General features: G+C 39.2%; 2 protein-coding genes and 1 pseudogene across 2 annotated transcripts in view; all 3 read right to left on the bottom strand.

Moving 5' to 3' along the window:
* The window catches only part of LOC124161430, a 43,321-nt pseudogene extending 41,251 nt beyond the window's left edge, over nt 1-2,070 (bottom strand).
* The window catches only part of LOC124161272 (protein qui-1), a 736,232-nt gene that overhangs the window by 585,531 nt on the left and 127,621 nt on the right, over nt 1-23,080 (bottom strand). The window lies entirely within an intron of this gene.
* LOC124161431 lies at nt 2,331-3,254 on the bottom strand. The gene has a single exon (XM_046537748.1). It carries the CDS (start codon nt 3,252-3,254, stop codon nt 2,331-2,333), a length of 924 nt encoding a protein of 307 aa, XP_046393704.1.

The following is a 23,080-nucleotide window of genomic DNA, read 5'->3' on the forward strand; positions in this document are numbered from 1 at the left end:
GTCCCAGCGAGGGGCAGGAGGGGGCAGCTGCCCCCCCTCAGAAGCAAAAATCGCAAATGTCTTTATGGAAAATAATATTTTTTTCAAGCAAATGATTTTAAAAACTAATAAAGAGCTGTTACTGTTTCCTTATATTATATATTCAAATATTGATTTCATTCACCTTTTACAAGCTTAAATCTTAACTACAACTTGAACAACCATGGCCTGCCCCCCCCCCCCCCATAATTTTGATCCTGGGTACGCCCTTGATCACTCATTAGTTAAGTAATCAATTCCTTGGTTAAAACAGGAGGTACCGTCATAATTATAGGCATATGTATGTAAAAATACGGCTGGATATATGCAGGTACAAAATCATCGCATTCTTTTCAAGATATATGACGACAGAACTTATTTCTGGTCACTTTTGTTTCAATTTTTACCGCCATAAATTATTTTTTCTCACCCTTTGTCTTGGTCAATATATTTAATATTAAATTAGGGTTTGGAGTCTTCAAATATTTTAAATGCACTTTTAATAACGTTAAACTTATATAAATTTTAAAACATTAACACCGTAAAATGTTCGAAATATAACGAATCGTTGACCAAAATTGCATAAAAAATTTTTGTGACCTACTCTGCAACACACTAATTTACTATCAATTTTAACTCACATTAAACTAAAAACACAGCACTTATCTTTACACACATTATAATATATAAAATTCTTTTCCAACTGGAATCTACTAGGTCATTTTTTGCCTCGATAAAACGTCAGAATTGATGGATAGGCGAATCGACATCGCCTTTGAAATATTGTTTCTGGTCGGCGGCTGAGAGACAGAATAAGCTGGCGGCAATGATGGATGGCCTCAAAAAAGTTCTGGCTTGCACTATTTTAGGGATAAAAAAAGGAATTCGCAGACAAACTTTCCTGGATTAGCATTTGAAATGTTTTAGCAATTATTTGGGGAAACCACTAGGTTTCATGCTAGGCCGATGATGCTGTAGAAATGACAGACTCTTTCTCAAAGAATTTCCTTGTGCGACTTTTAAAAAAAATTAATATATTTCACATTGATGTGGCAGTAAGCATTACTTCCCCTTGTATAATGTGAAGTGTGTCGGTTTCACTTTCTTAAAAAAACTAATTATTACCAGTAACTAAAATAGCAAATAAGTAAGTATAAATATTGAAACCCAGGACAAAATGGGAGGCATACTCATTTTTAGCAGTTAGAGAAACAAATGCAATTTATTCTCTAGATTGATTACTTAGAAATGGATACCACACGGCAACGATCCGTCATATTGGCTATGATGGAATAGGAAAACTTTTTTTACCCCTCTGGCAGGATTTGAGAGTTTGAGACGGTAGATTAACATCAAAGAAAAGGGAAATATATCCACTGAGCGCACTCATCACATTTACTGCAAAACATAGTGCCATAGATTTCGCCTGCGCACTCTACTTTCTACCTTGGCTACGCGGCAATGCGATAAAAATAAATTCGAGCAACCCTACTTATTGCCACTTAAAAATAGGTCAGCTTAGCATGAAGTGGCTGAAAAATTAGCGCTATTCACAAAGATTCCATAAAGAGTAATTTGAAGCAATTTTATTTGCTGATTGATTTACGTTTCCGAAATATCAACGTGATATTTCACTTTATTTGAGGAAAGAGGATGTGGGAGAAGGTGTAATGGTGATGCCCACGGGCTCTCTGATCGACGAGCTGTTCCGTTCCGGATCATTGCTTCGAACTCAGCTTTTGCGATGGCAAGACGCTCTCGAGCCAAGCGGCGCGGGCTGCATGACACTGGTGGTCCAGCTGTAGTCCTAATGTAATGGACTGTCTTGTGGCGAGTCTCCCGCGGGATACCGGGGGGTCGAGATAATCCTGGAAAATCCGCGATAAGCTTCTGATATGGTGACGAAGATTGCAAAACCTTTACGCTGAGCGGGTCCGAAGATGCAGGAACACCGGATACAGAAAACCCAGTTTTGCCGTCTATCAGGCGTTTGAAGCGGCAGTCAGGTAGCAGCTGGTAGTGGGCAAGGAAATCTGCTCCGATTATAGGCATGGTTACATCAGCAATGATAAAACGCCAGGAGAAATCGCGGCGGAGGCCAAGATTCAATTGCAGTGGTAAGTAACCATAGGTCCGGATGATCGTGTGATTGGCGGCACTGAGGTCTAATCCTGTAGGAGGTAAGCGACCTTTTACGAGTCGCCGCGGGAAACAGCAAAGATCAGAGCCCGTGTCGACGAGGAAACGATGCTTACTGACCTGGTCTGTAACAAGTAGGCGGCTTCCTGTGAGTTGGCAGCCGGTTTCCGCCACTAGCAGCTGCCGTTGGTGTTTTCCGCCTCGTAAGAGCAGGGCGTCGTGCAACGTCGAGCCTTCTTCCCAAATTTTTGGTGGTACCAACAGACTCGGACTGCTGAGGAGCTTGAACTGGAACGAGGTGCAGGGGATCTTGAGTGTTCGGCTGTATAGTAGCGGCCGCGGGACCGAGATCTCCGATGATTGCAGCGGGAGCTTAGTTGAAGAGCAGCAACTTGCTGTGATAAGTTCTGCAACTGTTTGGTTAGCGATGCAATTGGATCGTTGGTCGGCGTGCTAGTAGCGGCGCAGATGCCGGCGGGGGCGCTCGGAGAAGAGACCTCTATGATACGGTCCGCGAGCTTGGCGACTTCGTCCAGCGGTAGGTTCAGTTGGACTTGGAGAATTGCTTGGACGGCTGCTGGAAGACGCTGTAGCCATAGTGTACGAAGTAGATTATCCTGGACTTGGGTAGTACCTGCCAAATTTCGAAGATGACGTAGGAATTGTGAAGGAGTTCGCTCTCCTAGCTCTTCCTCGATGAGAAGTTGCCTAACCCGCTTTTCTTCTGACAGCGAGAGACGCCGGATAAGTTCTTCTTTCAGGCGAAGATACCGACCTTCACTGGGAGGATTAGTAAGAATGTCTTGAACCTCCGCTGCCCATCTGGCGTCAAGATGAGATGCTACATACCCGTATTGAGTAGCGTCTTGAGTGATGCCCGACAGAGCGAATTGAGCTTCCACTTGGGCAAACCAGACGATAGGATTGTCAGGCCAGAAGGGTGGAAGCTTCGGTGTCACGCGGTGAACGCCTAGCGTGCGCGTAGTCTGGTGTTCTTCGAGCTCTCCTGCGTTGGCGTGAGTCGCAAGTTGAGTTTTCTGCCGCAGCTCTTCGTTTTCTTGCTTGAGTAGAGTAAGCTGCCGTTGAAGCTCCTCCATTGCGTGTGCGGTGATTGACGTGAAAAAGTACCTTCAAAAAATTACGATGAGCCGATCACGTCGGGGTCACCAGTGTGGGAGAAGGTACTTCGAATTAAACTCTAGCGCCGGGTAACAAAGTAATTTATTACTGAGGCACTATACAAAGGAAACTACTGAGTCAATGGCTTCGCGGCAACTGCCCGGGCTGCCTGGCATCGGCGTATTTATATGACCCTCGCCCGAACATTCTGGACGGACGATCTCGAAGTTTCCCCGGTCCTCTGGAAGCTTCGGGCGAGGATCGAGAAGACAGCCGAGCGCCGGTTGAATGGTGCCACAAGGATAAGAAAACACTGTGGGTGTTCGCGATATGGGAATGGAAAGAAAATTTACAAGGCTAAAGTGGACGGAGATAAAGAGGAATGGCTAAGTGATAGACATGGTGGGCGAGGAGAGGACTTCTATAGTGGATGCGGAGGACACGGTGGGTTTGGATGGAGCGAGTACTGATCGGGGAGGGGATGATGAAAGCCGTGCTTGAGAGAAGAATGGTAATAGGGGAAGAGAGAAGAAGAGAATAAAATTAAAGGACAGTAGGAAATGAAATAGATTAACTGAGGAGGGAAGTAAAATATTAACAGGGTGCTTAGGAAAATGCTCCATTCATACCAAACTAAAGCAATAGGATACATTTAATTACATGTAATTTTACATGATGCTGGTCATATTATTACGATTCGCAGTGAGATCACCAAATAGATACGTACCATTAAATCTAACTTCAGCGTTGTATTGATCTGCTCATTCTTTTTTTTTCTTGAGGAAAAATCAGATCATCATTTCATGTTATTAATCTTAACACATTGTGTAACGATCATGGAGGAGGCAAGAAATTGGATACAATTTGGCAGGATAACCGATGAGGACATAATTATAAAACAAGGAATGAATTAGTGCGAACAAAACTGAGTTAAGGAGAGGGATAAAAGAACAACGAGTCTGCATTAGCATTAGGGCTGCGTCAGTAATTTTGACACATCTTAGAGTTATAATCACAGGAAAATTCAAATGAAAGAAAGGTGGAATCGACAAATTTTCCATTGAGTAATTACATCCATGCGTTGCAGTCCTTCTACAGATATTAAGAAAGAAAAACTAATAAAAAAAACTTGATAAACAAAATATGTAAAAAAAAAATGCTATCACGACGATCAAGAGCCAGATTCTGAACTTCGTTAGCAATGTTAAAATTAGCACTCGGGAGATGGAGCACAAGAACCACTTAAGTCAGAGTCCTCTGCCAGTATGAGGGTACAGGCTCTGGAAATAGACCGACGTCATCAGAGGATCAGATAGTTTGCTAAAAGTAACATTCGGGATTCTTATCTTTATAAACAATGCGGGCGAATAAGAGATGTTACAAGTACATATCCACCTTTGAAGCAGACCATATACGGCAGACCTCAATATATCTTTTATCTAAATCCAGAGCTGGTTGAGATTAATCAGAGGAAATCATATGAGAACCGAGATTTTTATTATTTGGTTGGAATATATGAATGATTTCTCATGAGGAAACATAGTATACGGTACATTATGCAGTAAATGCTAATTTTATTTGAATTGTATCACTACAGTTATCTACACCAACATTCACAAGATCTCCAGTGTTTTTAGCACCTCGGTTGGCTCATCAAATAACTGGAGGAAAAACAAATTGCAGAAATGTGACTGATATTCCAGCACCCGACATCCCGAGGACAATAAATACTTTATTTTAAAGCATAAAAAATTAAATAGCACCTCAAAATTAGAGCAAGATGAGTCAATGAAAACGAAAACAGACTCGACCTTTGAGTTATGCATAACTAAAAAACAGTTGGTAGAATGCAATTTCTTGAAAAATTATGAACAAGCATGACAGACGTGTAGGACACTGACATCGAGTCACGCAAAAACACCTGCAATGGCAATGCAGTGGAGTGCCGAAAAATGCTCAACGATTCGCAGATGCCAAACCGAAATTTCCATCGGTGACGAACAGGAGTAGAAAACAAAAGAATGGGGCTTTCGAAGCTAATGAGGGCGCCACAGTCGCGATTCATTTTGGAGTGCGATAGAGGGCATTGTTACGCAGAGAGCTCGATCTGCTTTCACCAATCACTGCGCCTAATTACACCCATTTCCGGCCTTGCTCTATCCCTCTACTTCAGGGACAATGGTAGACTTTTCGACTAATTATAATTGACATTTGCATTCGACTGAAATTGTTCGCCTCCCAGTAAGCGCAAAAAGACTTCTGACCTGAAAAAAAATATTTACGCACCGGCCGCTATACTATGGTCCCTAAAACATAATGTATGGTCAACCTCTAAACTAAGTGAATGTCAAAATTATCACTATCAGACTCAATAAATGAAAATGAAAATTGCGGTCTTAAATTATATTAGATAATGAGATTGCACTCTACTGTTGTTCCAGCAGCAACATGTTGTATCAACTTCTAAACGCAGTGAATGTCAAAATTTGCTCTATCAGAATTTTAGAGAATTACTTTATCTTGAATTACATCAGCTACAGAGATTTGAATGGCATTTCATAGCAAATTCGGGGCCAAATATAGACACCCCAATGAAGTAATTCGTTTATTCACTTCCGTATCTCCAATTGCTGCTACTTTTCCTCGCCCACCATTTCCAGCTCTTCCTTGTTCCATTTCAGCATCTCCATTCTCCTCCACACCCACAACTTGTACATCTTCAGTCTTATTCTCACCATATCTCCTATTACTGCCACTTCTCCTCGCCCACAATTTCTATTGCTTCCGCCATCCTCTTCATCCACCTCATCTTCTCCATTATCCTTCACACCCAAAACTTGGACGCTTCCAGTCTTTTCACCATCTCTTCCTTAAGCGTCAAAGCTTCAAGAATGCATCCTAAATGTTACACTCTAGAACAGGCTACACGCTGGCCTTTCTTTGCATTCCTGTTGAGCAATATTTCCATCATCTCTCCCCAACTTATTATTGTTTTGCGAAAAGTTATCACCGTGGCTATTCCCGGTATACTTAAAATAAATCGTTACTGTTACCCAGAAAGCCTAGTAACCAGGTATGGATGAAGCAAGAATCTACTTAAAGCTGAAAAGAGAAAAATAATACAAGCTAAGAAGTAAGGAAACCATTCATCAGGTGCTACACATAGTGATCCCCCTATGAGGCCTCCCTTTTTGTAAGCGCAATTATATTCATGACATATTTACATACTCATGTACCCTTCTTCTTCAATATACTGCCCTTAGTTTCGGAATATTCTAAGGATCGCATCACTGAATTTAGCAGAAAATGATAGCTGGGTAATGTTCAAGTAATAAATAAAATCCATGTCTTTCGAAGAGATCCATAACTAGACGTATGAATTTTTATGAAGAATTTACTACTAATTGATAAAGAAAATTTTGAGACACTAAAACTTTTTTAACCACCAAGGTGGTAGCCCTGCACGTATACAACCCCTGACCCCAAACAATCCCTTGCAGTCAAGACATCCGTCACGATCAATTCGTGCATGTCCTAGAGCCCACCCCGTCTCCCACGTGATCCAACAATGGATGGACGCGCTTCCCGTACGTGCCAAAGGATGTATGTGTGAGAATGCAAGGGATGAATACGGCCATGGGCCACCTGCAGAGTGCATGCACAAGCCACCAGCGCAAACAGGCCATAGGCGTCCATCCACAGCGTACTGGGCGGGGAAATGAGCAGCATAATTGCTGGAATAAATTGTCCGGTGGCTTTAATGCACGGCTCGGTTGAGGATTTACGCGCCACCTAGCGAGTAAAGTAAAATTTTTAAACATATTTGCCACACGCTAGCCACAAAACACTATAAGGACAGAAGAAGCCCCCGCTTTTTCACTTTTCAATTCCTGCGATTCAGAGTTTCTTCATTTCTACACAGAAGAGATGGTGATTTTTCACCAATTACGGTATAGTACACCAAGGATGAAGTTCGCCGTTATAAAAATATTTTGGCTTAGTCGGGATTCGAACCCATATCTCCCAATTACCAGGCAGGCGTGCTAGCCAATATCACACGCCCGCGTGTGACTGAGTACAAAGGCACTTGTTTCATGCATAACTTAGCAACAACTTGCATTTTAGCCTAAAAGAATAAGAGAATTCATATTTAACCAATTTCCTTTCGAGCGCAAAAATTTCTCCGAAAACGTATGTTTAACCTATTATGCTGGGTGAGCACATTAATCTTAAGCATGACGCAAATATAAATTTTCTCGTTTACCAAGCACACAGTCATCTGGCGATACGAGAGATATAAAATACTTACGCAGGCTTCCGATCAACAAAGAAATCGTTATGTAAATGGTACTAACTATTTCAATTTATTTTTGTTCGTTTTGCATAAAAAACAGATAGTTTGAATGAGATGAGAGACTCAATACTATTTAATTAACACTCTTGTGAAAGTCACTTCCAAATTAGAATGATTCGATAAAATTTGCGATATATGAGATGAATTTTGAGCATCTACATGGTCGTAAACGTGTCTGATAAAATTTTCAGAACGGCATACCATTCAAACATTTTTCCAACTAGATTCTCCTCCAATATAATGTACTTACGTTAAAAGATAAACGTCACTCCGGAACACCAATGTCTTGTCTATCAGTCTCCAAGTCTCTTCCACAGCCTCTCTTCATTCGTTTAAGCCACAGCTGCAATATTCCTACCATTTTAGCGTGACATCGCTCTTCCCCTCATCCAATTACGCTATTATTCCCTAATTTGAAAGGGAACTGGCAACTCCGCGCGAGCACATCGGCTCTTCGACCAGCCTCAACCAAAATCAAAATTAATTTTTCATTACTCGGCGTGTTAAACTTGAAAAAACTCGAGTATTTACCAAAAGACGCCAGACATCCTGTCAATTGAAGTGCACAACCTTATACCGACCGCAAATACGAGTCACTTCATACCTATCATCTTCGGGAAAAACGAGAAGAAAATTAATACAAATATAACGAAAAAATAATCCTATCCATAAATCTCCGTATTAATTTGGATTCAATTTAATTGGTCAGAAATTTTAGGAGGCAAATAAAAGGTCTAACCAATGCTACAATTAATCTCGAAAATACTGAGAAATAAAATATAAATTCGAGGGGGGAAATGAATTTCAATAAGTGTTTCCAACATGCGTTTTCATCAGAAAAGAATGCTGTAAGTATAATCATATTTCCTTTTGCACGCAAAAGTCTATTCTCTGAGTACTTAACGAAATAATCATATTGTTTTTAATTAATGTGTGCTAGCATAACATTATTAATTAAATTTTATTATTCAACCTAGCAAATGAAAGACCTTACCACACCCGGTTGAGAAATGAGAACTTTCCAACTCAAAAAGCCTCACTATCTTAACGAAAAGTGTCGCAACAGACCACCACGATTTCCCATTTCGCTCATTAAAGTTGGTGCACTCAAATTTAAAGGATATTTTAGGGGCTAATTCTTGCTTTCTGAATGCTATTTAGTCCATTAATGCGTTTGGGTAAAGGAATTATAATTATTAAAGCATTCGACTTATTAATGTAGGTTTTGCATGGAGTACTTAAAAATCATTCTGGGAGCCTCCTTTTCCGTCAGAACTTCCCTCCTCAATTCACAATAAGGCCTACTGAGTAGGTTAAATCGAAACTTGAAGCTTTTACGTGGTGGAAGGGCTCCATATTAATAATGAAAAACACTTTTTTACTTCCACAAAATTCAAAGAGTTTTTTATTTTATTACCGGTTTCGGTTATTACACCATTTTCAAATACATCTGAATAATGTACGTATTTGAAAATGGTGTAATAGCCGAAACCGGTAATAAAGTAGAACCTCTGTGAATTTTGTGGAAGTAACAAAGTGTTTTTCATTATTACTACTGAGTAGGCCTTGATCATTATTTTTATCATTGATTATTCTTATATTAGGCCCTACTCCCTTTCATTCAACCTAAAAATCTAATAAGATTTCTCTCTTCCTTCCTCTCCCTCGTTTGCCAGACATCCTACCTACTAATACAGGTTTCGACATTCTCTCCCGGCTCAGTACTCGCTCCATCCATACATTCTCTCTCCTCTGTATCTCATCTATAAGCTGCCTCTCCTCAAGTAGGGGAATAACTCTTTTAAAAACATTTTCCCACAGTTTTACAGTATGCACATACTCCTGCAGTTACAATCATGCTTTATCGACACAACTACATTGTTCGCTTATATTTTACAATAAGCGGGGAAATAATCATCAAGGAAAGAAAAAATCAGAATGCGCAGCTCAAAAAGAATGAAGAAAATCAAATGTATGGACTGAGTGGGCAATGAGGAAGTCCTGAGAAGAGAAAGAAGAAAATAATAAAACAATAAAAGAAAGGTGGATGAACGTAATTGGCCATATCTTGAGTCGTGATGAAACGATGAAGGGAATTGTTGAGAGTTCATTTTATGGTAAAACTGAAAATGAAGATCTAGGGTAAAAAATAAGAAACAGAAAATAAAAGATACGAAAGAGAAGAAATACGACGTGTAAAGATACTCAGATGACAGGCAACTGAGTAGATAGTTGCGTGAAATCAAGTTTAGGATTGCTGACAGTTAATGATGATATTGCAAATGTAGAATTGCAAAGACTCTTTTCGCAAAAATAGACAGCCAATCTTGATCTACGCGAAGCTGATGTTAACATTGTTACGAAAAGACCTAAATGTTAGGCGGTGTAGATTTATCAAATAAATCTGTGTTTACGGTACTTTGAGTGCAACCAACGTCTAATTTAATCTTATTACGGAGATATTTTAGTCCAGCGACCAACCGCTTCTGTTCTTCTTGATTTTATACCTTAAGTCTTCATAAGTATCATGAAAAATTTTCTTTTCCATTTCACCTCCCCGACTCCCCTTCAAAGAAATCCGATTTTCGGTGAGGGCTGGAATTTTATTTCAGCGCAAAGGAAAGTGGGAGGAGGGGAAATCAAAATGGAACAAACGCCTTGGAATTATGGAAAAATTCTCTCTCTTCTGGAAAAGGAATTTTCATCTGAGTCAACACAATAAACTATGAACTATCGAAAGAGGGTGTTGCACGGTTTTTTTTTGGAAACCAGAGACGAACATAAGGCACTGAAGGATATACAATAAAGAGGAAACTTCAAATTTTATACTATATTCACAATCAGTTTCCGTTATTGCCACTGAAACCGATTGGAGTAGGTCACTTCTCACTCTGTCAGCTCTGAAGAAAAGATACCTACATTTCCCTTAATTCTGTGGAAATCTTAGATATGTAATATAATGAAAGCATTTTTTTGTTTCCAAACTCCTTTATTTTGATCAAACTAGGTTGCGCCACCTAATGCCATTATCAAGGCATTTAAACTTGAAACAAGGAACTTGGGTGGGTTGAAATAAATAAGAGTGAAGAAAGACAAGTGCTTTCATTATATTAAACTGTATGGGCTCTCCCATTGCTTAAAAAACAAATCAAATCACGCATAATAGGAATTGACCTATGATTGAATGACAATCCCTCGATTCCGAAAGATTCAAGAATGCAAATCTGCAGGACTTGGTTTGAAATCACTTAATAAAAAGAAATTTTACTACTCGCTCCCTGGAACTTGAAAGTTGCTTATTTTTCCACAGAAAAATATACGATTTGTCACAGATTTCTTTTCAGTTTATATTAACAGCATTTTAACTTTGCATTGCAATTATTCATTTGTTCATATTCTAATTTATTTAGGGAATGTAAGTTCAGTTTGACTTGATGCGCATCAAAATATATACTTGTCAGTTTATAAGATCTTTTACATCTTGAGACATAATGGCCTGATGAAGACTATCCTCGAGGGATCAGTGGATGGTAAGAACGGAAAAGGCAGACTTCGCACAAAATATATATGTAACTGGTAAAGAAAGATGTGAAAAAGAAGAAATACGTAGAAGTAAAAAGATAAGAGAATAAGATAATTGAGTGGAGAGCTGCATCAATCCAATCTTAGGATTGCTGGCCAGTGATGCGGATGATCAATAAATGCTAATGAAGTAATTTTGGTTATTTTTAAAATTCTTACCTATCTTTGTAATCACGTAAGACTAGCCTGGAATTTTGTATAATTTCCCTGAAAAACCGTAAATAATGCATTCCTTTTTCTGCTTAAATTGGATGGACACCCTGCCCTGCCTCACTGTAAGGTTGTTACCTACATAATTTATCTTTTACTATTGCTCCACCAGATTCTGATTTCAGGCCTTTCTAGACTTGTTCATTTATCGAATTATTATTGGATTCTGTTTTGTGAATATAGTCTTTAATTTCTTCGCATTTATTTTCTACAGTGTAATTATTTATTCCTTCTTATAATTTTTTTGAGGAGAGTTATTTCAAGCTAAATGAGTCAATCTGTGAATCTTAAACTTACACTTTGTATTAACTCCGTTTTGATCGTTCCGATCTAAAAACTATTAACGGGGATTTCCCACGGTTTAATTTAATATGAAAATCCATTATTTTCACCTAACCATGAATGTAACCAACGGACCATAACGGATTCTGAAATTTCTAGTTCAAGGAATGAACGAAAACTTACGCGGAAGTATGGATGCACTAAATTGGGATTTTAGAGATGTACTCTTAACTAGACTGCGCAGGTAAGGGGGCGGTTATTTTACTGTAAGCTCTCGTATCAACTTCAGGTGGAACATGACGAAGAAAAAATTAAATTATGCCGCGGAATCATGAATGTGAAAAGAGGGATTACCAAAGAGGCCACCCTCATCCTCTAAAAGTATACGGTTTTTTGTGAAGTCATTCTGCGTGCTCTATTTAATCTGTTTAGCGTTAAGGTGGATGAGGAGGTTAACGTGGCTCATATTAATATCTATTTTTAGTACACTTTATCATAATGTCCCAGTTACCGGAAAAATGCAAACATCAACTGTTAATAAGCAAAACCTAGAACAACCTTCATTTGAACAAAAAAGGACTTTTTCTTTATCAAAATACAGAAAAATTACTTGTTCAGCCGAGAAGCACCATATGTTGCAGAGTAACATGAACATTGAGTTTTCCTAAACATCACAAAATTACTTATACCACTTCTTTTTTCCAGAGCGCGACCCTGGTTTCAATGAGTTATCATCATCTTCAGACGCATATTATGATTTGTTTGTCTTATTAATAATATAAACAAATCATAATTTGCACCTGAAGATGATAATAATTCATTTGAACCCGGGTCGCGCTCTGTAACAAAGAAGTGTTATAGGTAATTGTGTGATATTTAGAAAAACTTGTAATGGAATACCACAAAGTTAATCAAGAGTTAGTGAATTTTTAACATGAAAATTGCCGGCTTTGCAATGGACTATTTCAGACTAAGGAACGCAGAAGATTCGATTTGGGCCGCAACCAAAATAGCCCATTCAACGGTACTTCCAATTATCAAAAACAAATAGAAAATCTCAATAAAACCAAAGTATACACACCAGAATACTATTTAAACTTTTGGAATCTAAGTTTGTCATGTCGAACAAAAATATCATCCAAAAATTATGAAAACTGAAATAAACTGAAATTTAGACAGTTTTTTTCTCCATTCAGATTAATTTTTACAAAATAATTTTTTTGTGTATTGATAGTTCTCCATGAAATGTCCTAAAGCATTCTTGTTAGCGGCTGAGATGAAACATGTCCTTAATACAAAAATATCTCTAACCGACTCTCTTAAAATATTTTACTTACTTTATTAGTATTTACAAGTTCCAAATGTCAGGTCATATAAAAAAAATATTTTAAAAACTATACATGTGATGTATATGGTTTCACTAGGTTTTCTTTCTCTCCTGTAAAGCTATCCAAATTGGACACGATGCCTCTCTGCAGTTAGCGGTTCATATGTGACAGCGACCGCGTGGGATAGAGTGGTATGTGAGAGGGAAAATGAAAGGCGACATGGCAGGAGAATGGGGTGGTTGAATATGACGTAAGGGACGTTTAAGGGGCTGAGCGAGTAGCGTCTGGAGTGGCCCCTGAATGGTTGGAATGCAGGGAAAGGGAGATGAAAAAGAGAAAAAATAAAAAAGGGAAAAGTGCCTGACGAGGAAAAGGGACTTAGCGCTAAGAGGGGAGTGTGGTTAATGTATTAATTTATTCGCCGTAATTTCCTAAAGGGAAGGCAACGAAATTAAAATCGATCCACCATCTGTTCTCGACGGAACGCCTTGATAACCGTAACATCCGGATTCCAATGAAGTCTTCGAGGATATAATGAAAGTGCGGCAGAAGCAATGGTGGTAAGTAGCACCCATATGGAAACGTCATTCGAACCTGGGAACATAATGGAACTGTTGAAGCACTAAGGAAGTTCAATAAGTAATCCACGATACAACTCAGGTGAATTGCATGTTAGTTCACGCGTCAGGAACAGCTAGCAGGCAGCTGTGTATCGCAGAAAGGGAATTAGTCCTGGACTACACAACAAGGCGTTGTCATTCTAATAATGCCGAGTGGAAATGCTCACTTTTTGTGGCACACTTTATGAACCTTGCACCTAGCTACCTACAGTTTAAACAAAAGAAACATCGTCCAACTTGGATTTGATGCCTTTCTGTAGTTAGCGATTCATATGTATCTTACTTTCATTTTTATCCCTCATATCACACGTGCTGTTGTGTGCCCTATCTTTTGCTGCACTCCTACGTTATTACCGAAAGATCGATTTCGTACTTCAACTTTTTTCGGAGAGATATCGAGGAACATCATATTACGACAGGCGTTCAATAACTAATTCAACACATTTTTTTCTGAAACAGGGGTTGTTTTATACAGTATTCAAATGCACCATGATATTTCCTGATCTTTTAGCTACGTGACACTATTCAACGTAATCTCCATTTAATAGTAAGGCTTGACGCCACCGTTATGAAAGATCTTGCCTGCCTGCACGGTACCATTCCACTTGTCGATGTCGAGTTCAACGTCGCACTGCGTCAGTAACTTCATTATCCCCGTAGTGGCGGTGATGAAACATGCGTTGCCCAATGACTCATCGTACTTTTGTCCACTACCAGATCACTGTAGATATGCTGCAAGTGCCGATGATTATCTGAGATACCCTGCTAATCGGCCTAAAGAAACTCGATCACAGCCCGTTGTTTGGAACGCACCTCCGTTACAGACGCCATTTTAACAGCTCAAATATCGAGAATCCAGACAAGCAATACGCCAACTATCGGCCCAAATCGGAAGTAGAGCTCCGAGGATACCTAAGGAAACCACGTTGACAAATCATTGGTATTTATGGGAATTTCCTGATTTTTCTAATTATATTTTTGGTATTAAGCCATCATAACGTCGCAAGTAATATATTTTAAGCATTCATATTCATGTAAAATGTCTTTTCAGTCGCCATTTTTTGCTATAATTCATCATTTACAAGGACGGTGGTTTGTTTGTTTAATGCACTTGGGGTAACCGACGTATTGCAATTTTTCTTTTCTAGCCGGATGAGAATAATGTTATTTTTATCGCAGCCAATCATTTATGATCATTAGGGACCCTTTGAGTAATGTCCGTGAGATAGGAGAGGATATTTCAACTGAAATTTATTAATTCCTTAATCTTAACTGTTATTTGTCGTTTCCCGTGGGAAATGAAATACCTCCTCAAAGCAAATAAAATCTTCCTTAATATTTTCTACTTTAATTACCGCAGTGGCTCGACAACTCATCCTATTGCACCTAAGTTATCATCAAAACAATATCCTCGATGCGTCAGCCATAATGGCAAATTACGTCACTGCTTTCAGCGCCGCCATCGGTGATTTGAGTCTCGAATAGCGCGGTCACCTATCGGAAATCAGTGCAACTATGAGAGACGAAGCAAGTATCTTTGAAAATGTACCACAAGAAATGTCAAGCTTTTCCAAACAAAATTGGCGAGAAATAAAATATATTTCATTACTTACTGAACTAACGTCGTATTTTGATTCGCGCCTTGGCCATTCAAATAAAAGACTTATCACGTAGGTGCGCCATTCGAAAAAAGGTGTCATCGTAAACGACACCAGTCGGGGATATAAAGCAGGGAAAAGGGTACACAAAATGCGGATATTTTAATCCTTATCTCTTATGTTCATGCTTTTTCCAGCAATTACAGCCGACCGCACCTGGTTCCTACCAAGGCGAACATTTCTCTCGCCCTTTTTGTGATTTAACAAAAATCATGAAAAAGGCTAATGCTTAAATCAGCTACTTAATTTCAAACGGATAGAAAACACATACTTGGCGAAAAATCTACTGTCAAACAATCAACCACAGAATCATAAATCAGGCACAAAGTTTTGGAAGATTTTCCGAATACTCCGAAAGCTCTTGACTCATCAATGACCAGGTATTAGCAACGAAAAGGAGCAATCAATTACAACTCATACCCCTTCCCGCGCATAAAAATAAACTGCAATGTTAATGCAGCACGGAAAGAAGTAAAAAAATGCGTATTTTTCCAAAGCTATAGATAAGTGGTTGGGGGGGGGGGTAAGAAATGGCTGAGTTCTGGATAAGGAGGAGAGGAAAAATCTATACTTAAATGAAAGGGAAAAGGTCTTATTGCGGATCGGGAAAGGGATAAAAAGGGAAGTCCAAATTGAGTGGGGAAAAGGTGGTCACCTGCAAAATGCTCGGAGTAAACCTACCTAAATACTTTAATAGGAATAAATGCTCTTAATTACTTTATTAGCAATAAAAAGTTAGTGGAGATAAACAAAAATAATATCAGTTCACCGAGCTGATAGGAGTTTCGTGGAAACGTTAACTATTCGATATTAAGTTTATACTGCCGCAAACGAAACACAAAATTTAAAGTTAGTTACCAGTTTGGTAATAAAAATTAATAACATTTTGATCTTTGCATTATCTGCAATCAGTACATTTCTTTCATCTAATTTCTTTAAAATTGTTAAAATTGAGTTTTCTGTTCACAGAAACATCTCATTACACTGTCAACGAATTTTTTTCTTTGTTAACTGGCTGGTTGAGCTGTGTTTAACTCACCGGTATCTGTAAGCGCACCTTCCGCGCAGTCATTGTCGTGCGCACGAATATTGCAAAAGAGGATCCTCAAGTAGGCCTTTAAATGTGTTGTCACCCACCGTGCATTTAAATGGTTACAAAAGTCGCCATTCGTGTCGCTGACGGACAAATTGATCCGAGTTTCACGTAGAAATAAGGTATAATTAGGAAAATTAACCGAAATTTATACACATGATGATTTGATCCATCGCATTCATAACCTTTCAATGTTATTCTTCGTAATCATAAACATTATACTACAAAGCATTGGAAAAAAAATGGATCGCATTGCACTCATCACCGTGCCGCGGACACTTGAAAACCGATGAAAATGCGACCGAAATGGCAACAGAAATAATCCTTCAATGGGATTGAATTGGGTGTCCTCTATCCAGTCCCCATGATCGTGAGATTCGTCCTAAGATCTCTTGCGTATTCAACGGAGAAGCGAAATACAAACCTATTAGAGATATTAGAATAAGTACACAACATAGATACATGTTAGCCAGCCTTGTCGTCGGGATGGAAAAAGAGTTCCGCAGTGGCTGGGGTCACTGCCGTGATACGGACTGAAATGAAATGACCGGCACGAGACGGACGAGTGTTGCGGGAGACCCTTTAGGGACCCATGAGAGAAGGAGGAAGAGAAAGTCGAGAGAGAGAGGGATTGGCCCTTGCCGTGCGGGGGGACGTTGGCCATAATATATTTCGCAAACCCTTCCGCCATCCACCTCTTAAGTATGGGGAGAACATTTGATACACGGGAGAGAGACCAACCCTGCTCCCTACTCTCTCCTTACGTCTGTTCGCCATTTATGAACAGGGTATTTCAGGAGGAATCTGCAATACCAGACACTGGCAATTACAACATATGCACTAGAAAAATTCTCAACTTCATTCGAAGGAACCGATAATATTCTCTTGCAAAACCTCTGTGACTACCAACCTCCACTTAAACCAAAACACCGCCTACCCAAATGTGCATTTAACCCTTCCCATATTCCTATTCCTTAGCCTAAATTTCCTCTTTTAATATGCCATGATTCTTACTTAGCTTGATGTGTCATAAATATGCTCCTGAAACAAAATTTTCAGCGAAAGACCCAGGAGACACCTCGAGCAGCTCGGATCTGTGGCTTCAACATCAAAAGAGTGACATCTTCTTCGAATTTGCAATACTTTAGGAGGTTGTAGAGGAGACAGTTTTAAGAATTTTTGTCCAATAAAATGGGGTCGCAACTTTTTAGTTACCGAGCTATGGCAACGCAAACATTGTTTTGGATGCACTTTGCAATTACCACAACAACGGTTTTTATTGGATAACAAGACTTTTCGACATTTTATTTTATACTCTGGATTTTATGGACTTTAAACAATTAAGGTTGGATGAAAATTTGCTGTTATGATTGCCTGAAACAATCAATCATAAAATGGATGAGATTGCGCATTGTATTTTTGATACTCGCTCAAAGCTGTCGTTTAATCAAGCTCAAAGATAAATTGTTCGAAACAGTTATAACCGCACATTTTCATCCAACCTTAATCATTTAATATTCTTAAAAATACAGATCATTAAATAAAATTTAAAAATGGCAGGATACTATAGAAAAACCGTTTTCATGGTAACTGCAGAATGCATTCAAAAAATAATTTTCATTGCCATTGCTCAGTAACAAAGGAGTTGCGATCTCATGTTTATGAAATAAAAATGCTCAAAAATTGTGCCCCCTAAAACCTCTTGAAGTATTGCAGATTCCACTTGAAACACCCTGTATATTTTTTCAAAGCGCGGACACACCTCCCTCTCTCTCTCTCTCCAGAAAGTTTCCCAGGAACACATGCGACCCCGGGAAGAGGAAATGCGCAGGCAGGGCTCAGGGTCCCAGGAGACAAGGGACGACGCAGAGGAGAGAGAGGAAAGTGGCTTTAGTAGCTATGTGGAAGAGAGGAAACGAGCTTCATGAAAGATATGGAGGAGGATGGGAAAGAAGAAAGGTGTAGGGAGGAGGAGAAGAATTTAAACATTCAGGGTCAGCGAGGTGAGCAAACTCTACCACCAAACCACTGCTAACATTTTAGTGAACTGATACGAAATCCAATTTTGGTATCATTAATATTTACTTGATTGAACACCATTACCCATGTCGACTATCTAAGGTAATTTACAAATTTATACAGGGAAATTCGTTTTTGGTACAAATATTTCGCATTTCGCGGTGTTGCAATATCTTCAGGTTATAAATTGAGTCATATTGTTTAGAAAAAAAGAAGATATATTTGTATGATAAGTATTTTACAGTAAATGTAAAAATAGCTTAGTAAAAAATGTATTGCAAAAAATAATATTTTTTATTTAAACGGCCCACAGAATAAAGATTGAGGAGCTGGTAGGATTTAGCACAACGGGAAGTGGTATCGAAAATGTTTTTATATCTTTTGACGTTGATCGATATGGTAAAAGTGGAAAAAAGAAAAGAAATAATTGCTTTTTAAAGAAGACATTTTGAGTTTCTGGTTATTTCTCTTGGTTCTAGTGCATTGATTTATGGGCTATACGAAAGGTTGCTTTGAATCTCAGAAATTTAGTCACTTACCGGTTTTCTGTTAGGTGTTTAGCAAATCGGGAAACCGTACGTCTAATAAAAAAACTTTAACCTTAATTTTCAGTTCGAATGGAAACGTTAAGTCAGGTCAGTGGTCTAATACGGATCGGAATCGTGGTCCAATGGAAAATTTGATCATAAAACTGAAGATTTTTAGACCTGAAACTTGTTGCTGATTCTGATGATCAAATAAACAGACAAAATGATAAACAAGTTGCTGGACCGAAAATAGATTAAAAAAAAAATTGGTGCCCCATACGCTAGAGAAAGACCCGAAGGATAGGTCTGTCATAAGAGCTGGGTAATAAATGGAGGGCTGTAGTATTCCAATATTAGGATTTAGGACAATGAATCCATTAGACGGACGGTAAACCAACTCAGTCATTTTCAGTCACACTAAAGTCATAATGTAGGCTGCATTTTCCGGGTTTCACCTCGTCGTGATTGTGTTGGAGACAACAGTTTCTCCTGCATTCCAGCTGGCGTCTTCAGGTTGAAGTGCTTATTCAGGCAGGCAGTTTGGCTGTGCTGGTGCACATATGTTTCGATATTCAGCCTCGACTGCTAATCGATTGAGTGTTTGGTGTTAATTTGGCGGTATTGTCTTCAGGGCGTATTATTCATCGGTGTGTTTGTATGTGGTGTATTGTGTGTTGTACTAGGTTAGGTGTTCTTCATTGGTTTGTGAGGGGTTCTAGACGGAGGGGAAATTTTGGTCTTCTGTGCTTGAAGTGAGGGTTAGGCTGATAGTTCCATATATCGTGTAAAAGTGTGTTGTCAATTGAATTTAGTGATTTTTCGAATTTGTCCTTTAAGTTGGTTAGGTGTTGGCCGAGAGGAGGGATCTTCAGGTTATCAGCAATATAGTCATTTCTGACAAACCATGGTGCGTTTGCTATTCGTCTGAGGATTTTGTTCTGGATGATGCAAAATTTGTTGAGGTTAGAGTACGAGGTACCTGCCCAGGCTGGGTAGCCGTAGGTGAGAAGGGGGCGTATCGTGTTTTGGCAACCGTTATATAGGCAGCCCAGTGGTGTATGTTCTCCCTGATTGGTCGCCTTGCGGCCAATAGCATAGGGTATGGGGCGAAGAGTCTCTTCCACGCACTGTGGAGTTGGTAGCTATCCTACAGATTGAAATTACGAGGATGTTTAGATATTCAATTGCCTCTCAGGTGATCCTCGGAAAATGTCGGGATTCTCTGGCGATGACTTTTGTTTCTTCCCAGTTGATGTAGTGTCCTGGTTCACACAGAGTATGCTCAGCCACAGCCGACAGATGGAATTGTTTGTTTTTCACCGCTCTTCTATTTTCTTTTATGCGGCACTTCACAGCTATCCTGGTCTGCCCGTTGTATGACATACCGCAACTGCTCCTTCGTAGGCGTACTCCTACTTACCGTACTTTCGTACTCCTTAGAGAGAATTCACCACTGGGCTGCATATATAACGGGCACTTCGACCTGAAGACGCCTGCTGGAATGCAGGAGAAACTGTTGTCTCCAACACAACCACGACGCGGTGAAACCCGGAAATGCAGCCTACATTACCAGCGCATCGCGGAAGCCTTCGCACCATACTATAGTCATGTTAAAGACCATCTGTCCAGGAATTCTCCGTAAGGTCCGATTGGTCTGTCTTAAGAACTTGGTAAGAAATGGAGGCCTGTAGTATTCCAACCTTAGAATTGCAGTGTAATGAATACATGGGACAGACGGTAAACCAACTTAGTCATTCCCGGTCACACTAGAGTCATATTTAAGACTATCTGTTCAGGAATTCTCCGTAAACTTTTACAGAAATAACATCGAAAATTATAATATTTTGTAGTAGATTTAGCTATTAATATCGCTAATAAATCGCATGAAAAGAAATCGCCGCAATTCGAATAACCTCAACAAAAATTTCCATTGTGAACTTCTGGATACGGTTACAATTTTTAGAGAGCAGGGCCGCCCACAGACTTCTTGCAGCCCGGGGTAGAGTTTGGGTGTGAGGCCCCCTTCCCTTAACAGAAATAGCAATAGAACTTTAACTAATATAAAACATCGGCCTCTAAACTCTGTGGCCTGGGGACATGAGACCTGTCTAAAAATAAAATAAACACACCTAAATAAATTCCATACTTTCCGCCACTTAAACCACGCTCCATATATTGTTATTCTGAATGTCTGTCAGCCCCCTCCCCTGTGGGCGGTCCTGTTAGAGAGATCCACACACGGCACAGTACAGCCGTGTATCATTCTTCAAAGATTTCACATTGAAATCCCATACAGTTGTCGAAATTCTGAGTAGTTTGATTCAACGAAATAAATTATATACGAGCCAATATTTCTCATAGGGTGGCACAATACGCATGGTATATTAAGGTTCAAATGTATCACTAGAGTGGAACTGTGAGACGGTTCCATGCTGCATATTTTCACTCACCCAAATGAAACTGAGGGGCTCCCTTCTCTACCGCGGATATTACAGAGAAACATGGAAGGAAAAGGTGTGCTCTAGTCTTTATCACGACCTTATCGGCGAAATTTATGATCGTTTGGAACCGCCGCCACTGCTCGGAGAGGAAGGCGAAAAGCCGATGACAATGGCTTTTACTGTATTTCGATTTGAGAACAAAAAGGATGAAAGAGGAAAGAATCAAGATGGAAGGAGACAGCATCGTTGCCGCCCCGCGTGATATTATTTTCTTCCGACTTTCCGTTCGCGTTGTCGATGGAGTGAGGTGGATATTGATTTCCGCACAGAAGGAAGAATAACGCAGGTCTCCTTAATAAATAAAGATACGAGTTTGGTGGCGAACCCCAATCCGAGGCGATAAATTGAAAAGAAAAATAGCGGTGTACAAGAAAGAAAAAGCTACGACGGCACAACAATGCCGGTTAAGGTCCAAGAGATATTTACGTCCCCAATATTATTTAATGAAACTGTTAGAACCAAAACCTTAATTCGCACATAAAAATAAGGTAATGAAGACAATTGAATATTTCTACTATAAAACGGGTCTATCGACTTTTTAAAAATCAAATATACCCAAATATTTTCACACTAAGGTCTATGGACATATGGAACTAAACTAAAGCAGCCTAAACCCTCCCATCACAGTCACATAATCAGTACTGAGTAACTAAAACTCTACAACAGGGAGAACACATGCGGTGATTCGTCCAGTAAACTCAGTTTAAATCCTGGGTAAGAAGAACGCAAATTCCCTTCCTAAATAAAACTTAAGAACTGTTTGGAGAATAATAATCCAAGGCGATTTGAATACAAAGGAAAAGAAAAATAGAAAAAGCTATTGTGGGACCACAACCCCGCTTTCGGCCAAAAATATATTTGTTTTTGAAATACTATTTATTTCTTTGACAAAATGAACACCTTAATTTAAACCTAATAACATAGATTAGGTACTATAGAAAAGCAACTATCTCTACAGTACAGTAGGTTAATTGGCATTTAAACATTTAAATAAAGACACCTAAATTAGTTCAATGCTTTCGGCCACTTAAGCCACGCTCCATTTATTTTTATTCAGTGTTGAAAGTAACACATGACGCACAGCAACAGCGAGAAGATTAAAATATTACGACTCTCCTAGCTAATTTTTTTTCTATTCTCGGAAAAAAACAAAGTGCCAATCAAATAGATTTCCATTGTCCCAAAGATGTGTTCAATGTGCTTCAAATCAATCAGCTAAGAAAATATTCCACCAAAACATATCAATTTCAAGCAAGAAATCAATCGAAGACAGAATGTCATGAGCGTTCATTAAATTCACATCGTCCTTCCAACTTTCATGTATTTACGCAAGTTGAGAACTATGAACTATGGCTGTGCTGGATTGGAAGTGTATCATTCTTATATGTACTACCAAATCTAAAATTTTTTTAAATATTTTTCAACGAAAAAAATTCCACACTCAACCTCCATGCCTCAGAGTTAAGTGCGTCAAATTTAACTGTCATGTGCAATACATTGAAAATTAGTTCCCATGAAAGCCTTCTTCGGAATTCCAATAATGATGTGCCTACGGTGGAACTGGCCCAAATGACTATTTTTTCGACTCAGGGCCACCAGACTTTACCTCCACAAAATGATTTGGATTATC

Source organism: Ischnura elegans, chromosome 6, assembly GCF_921293095.1.
Source record: "Ischnura elegans chromosome 6, ioIscEleg1.1, whole genome shotgun sequence".
NCBI classification, from domain to species: Eukaryota; Metazoa; Arthropoda; class Insecta; order Odonata; family Coenagrionidae; genus Ischnura; species Ischnura elegans.

Coding starts and splice junctions, on each gene's coding strand:
- LOC124161431 (XM_046537748.1), bottom strand. CDS start 3,254: ATGGAGGAGCTTCAACGGCAGCTTACTCTACTCAAGCAAGAAAACGAA.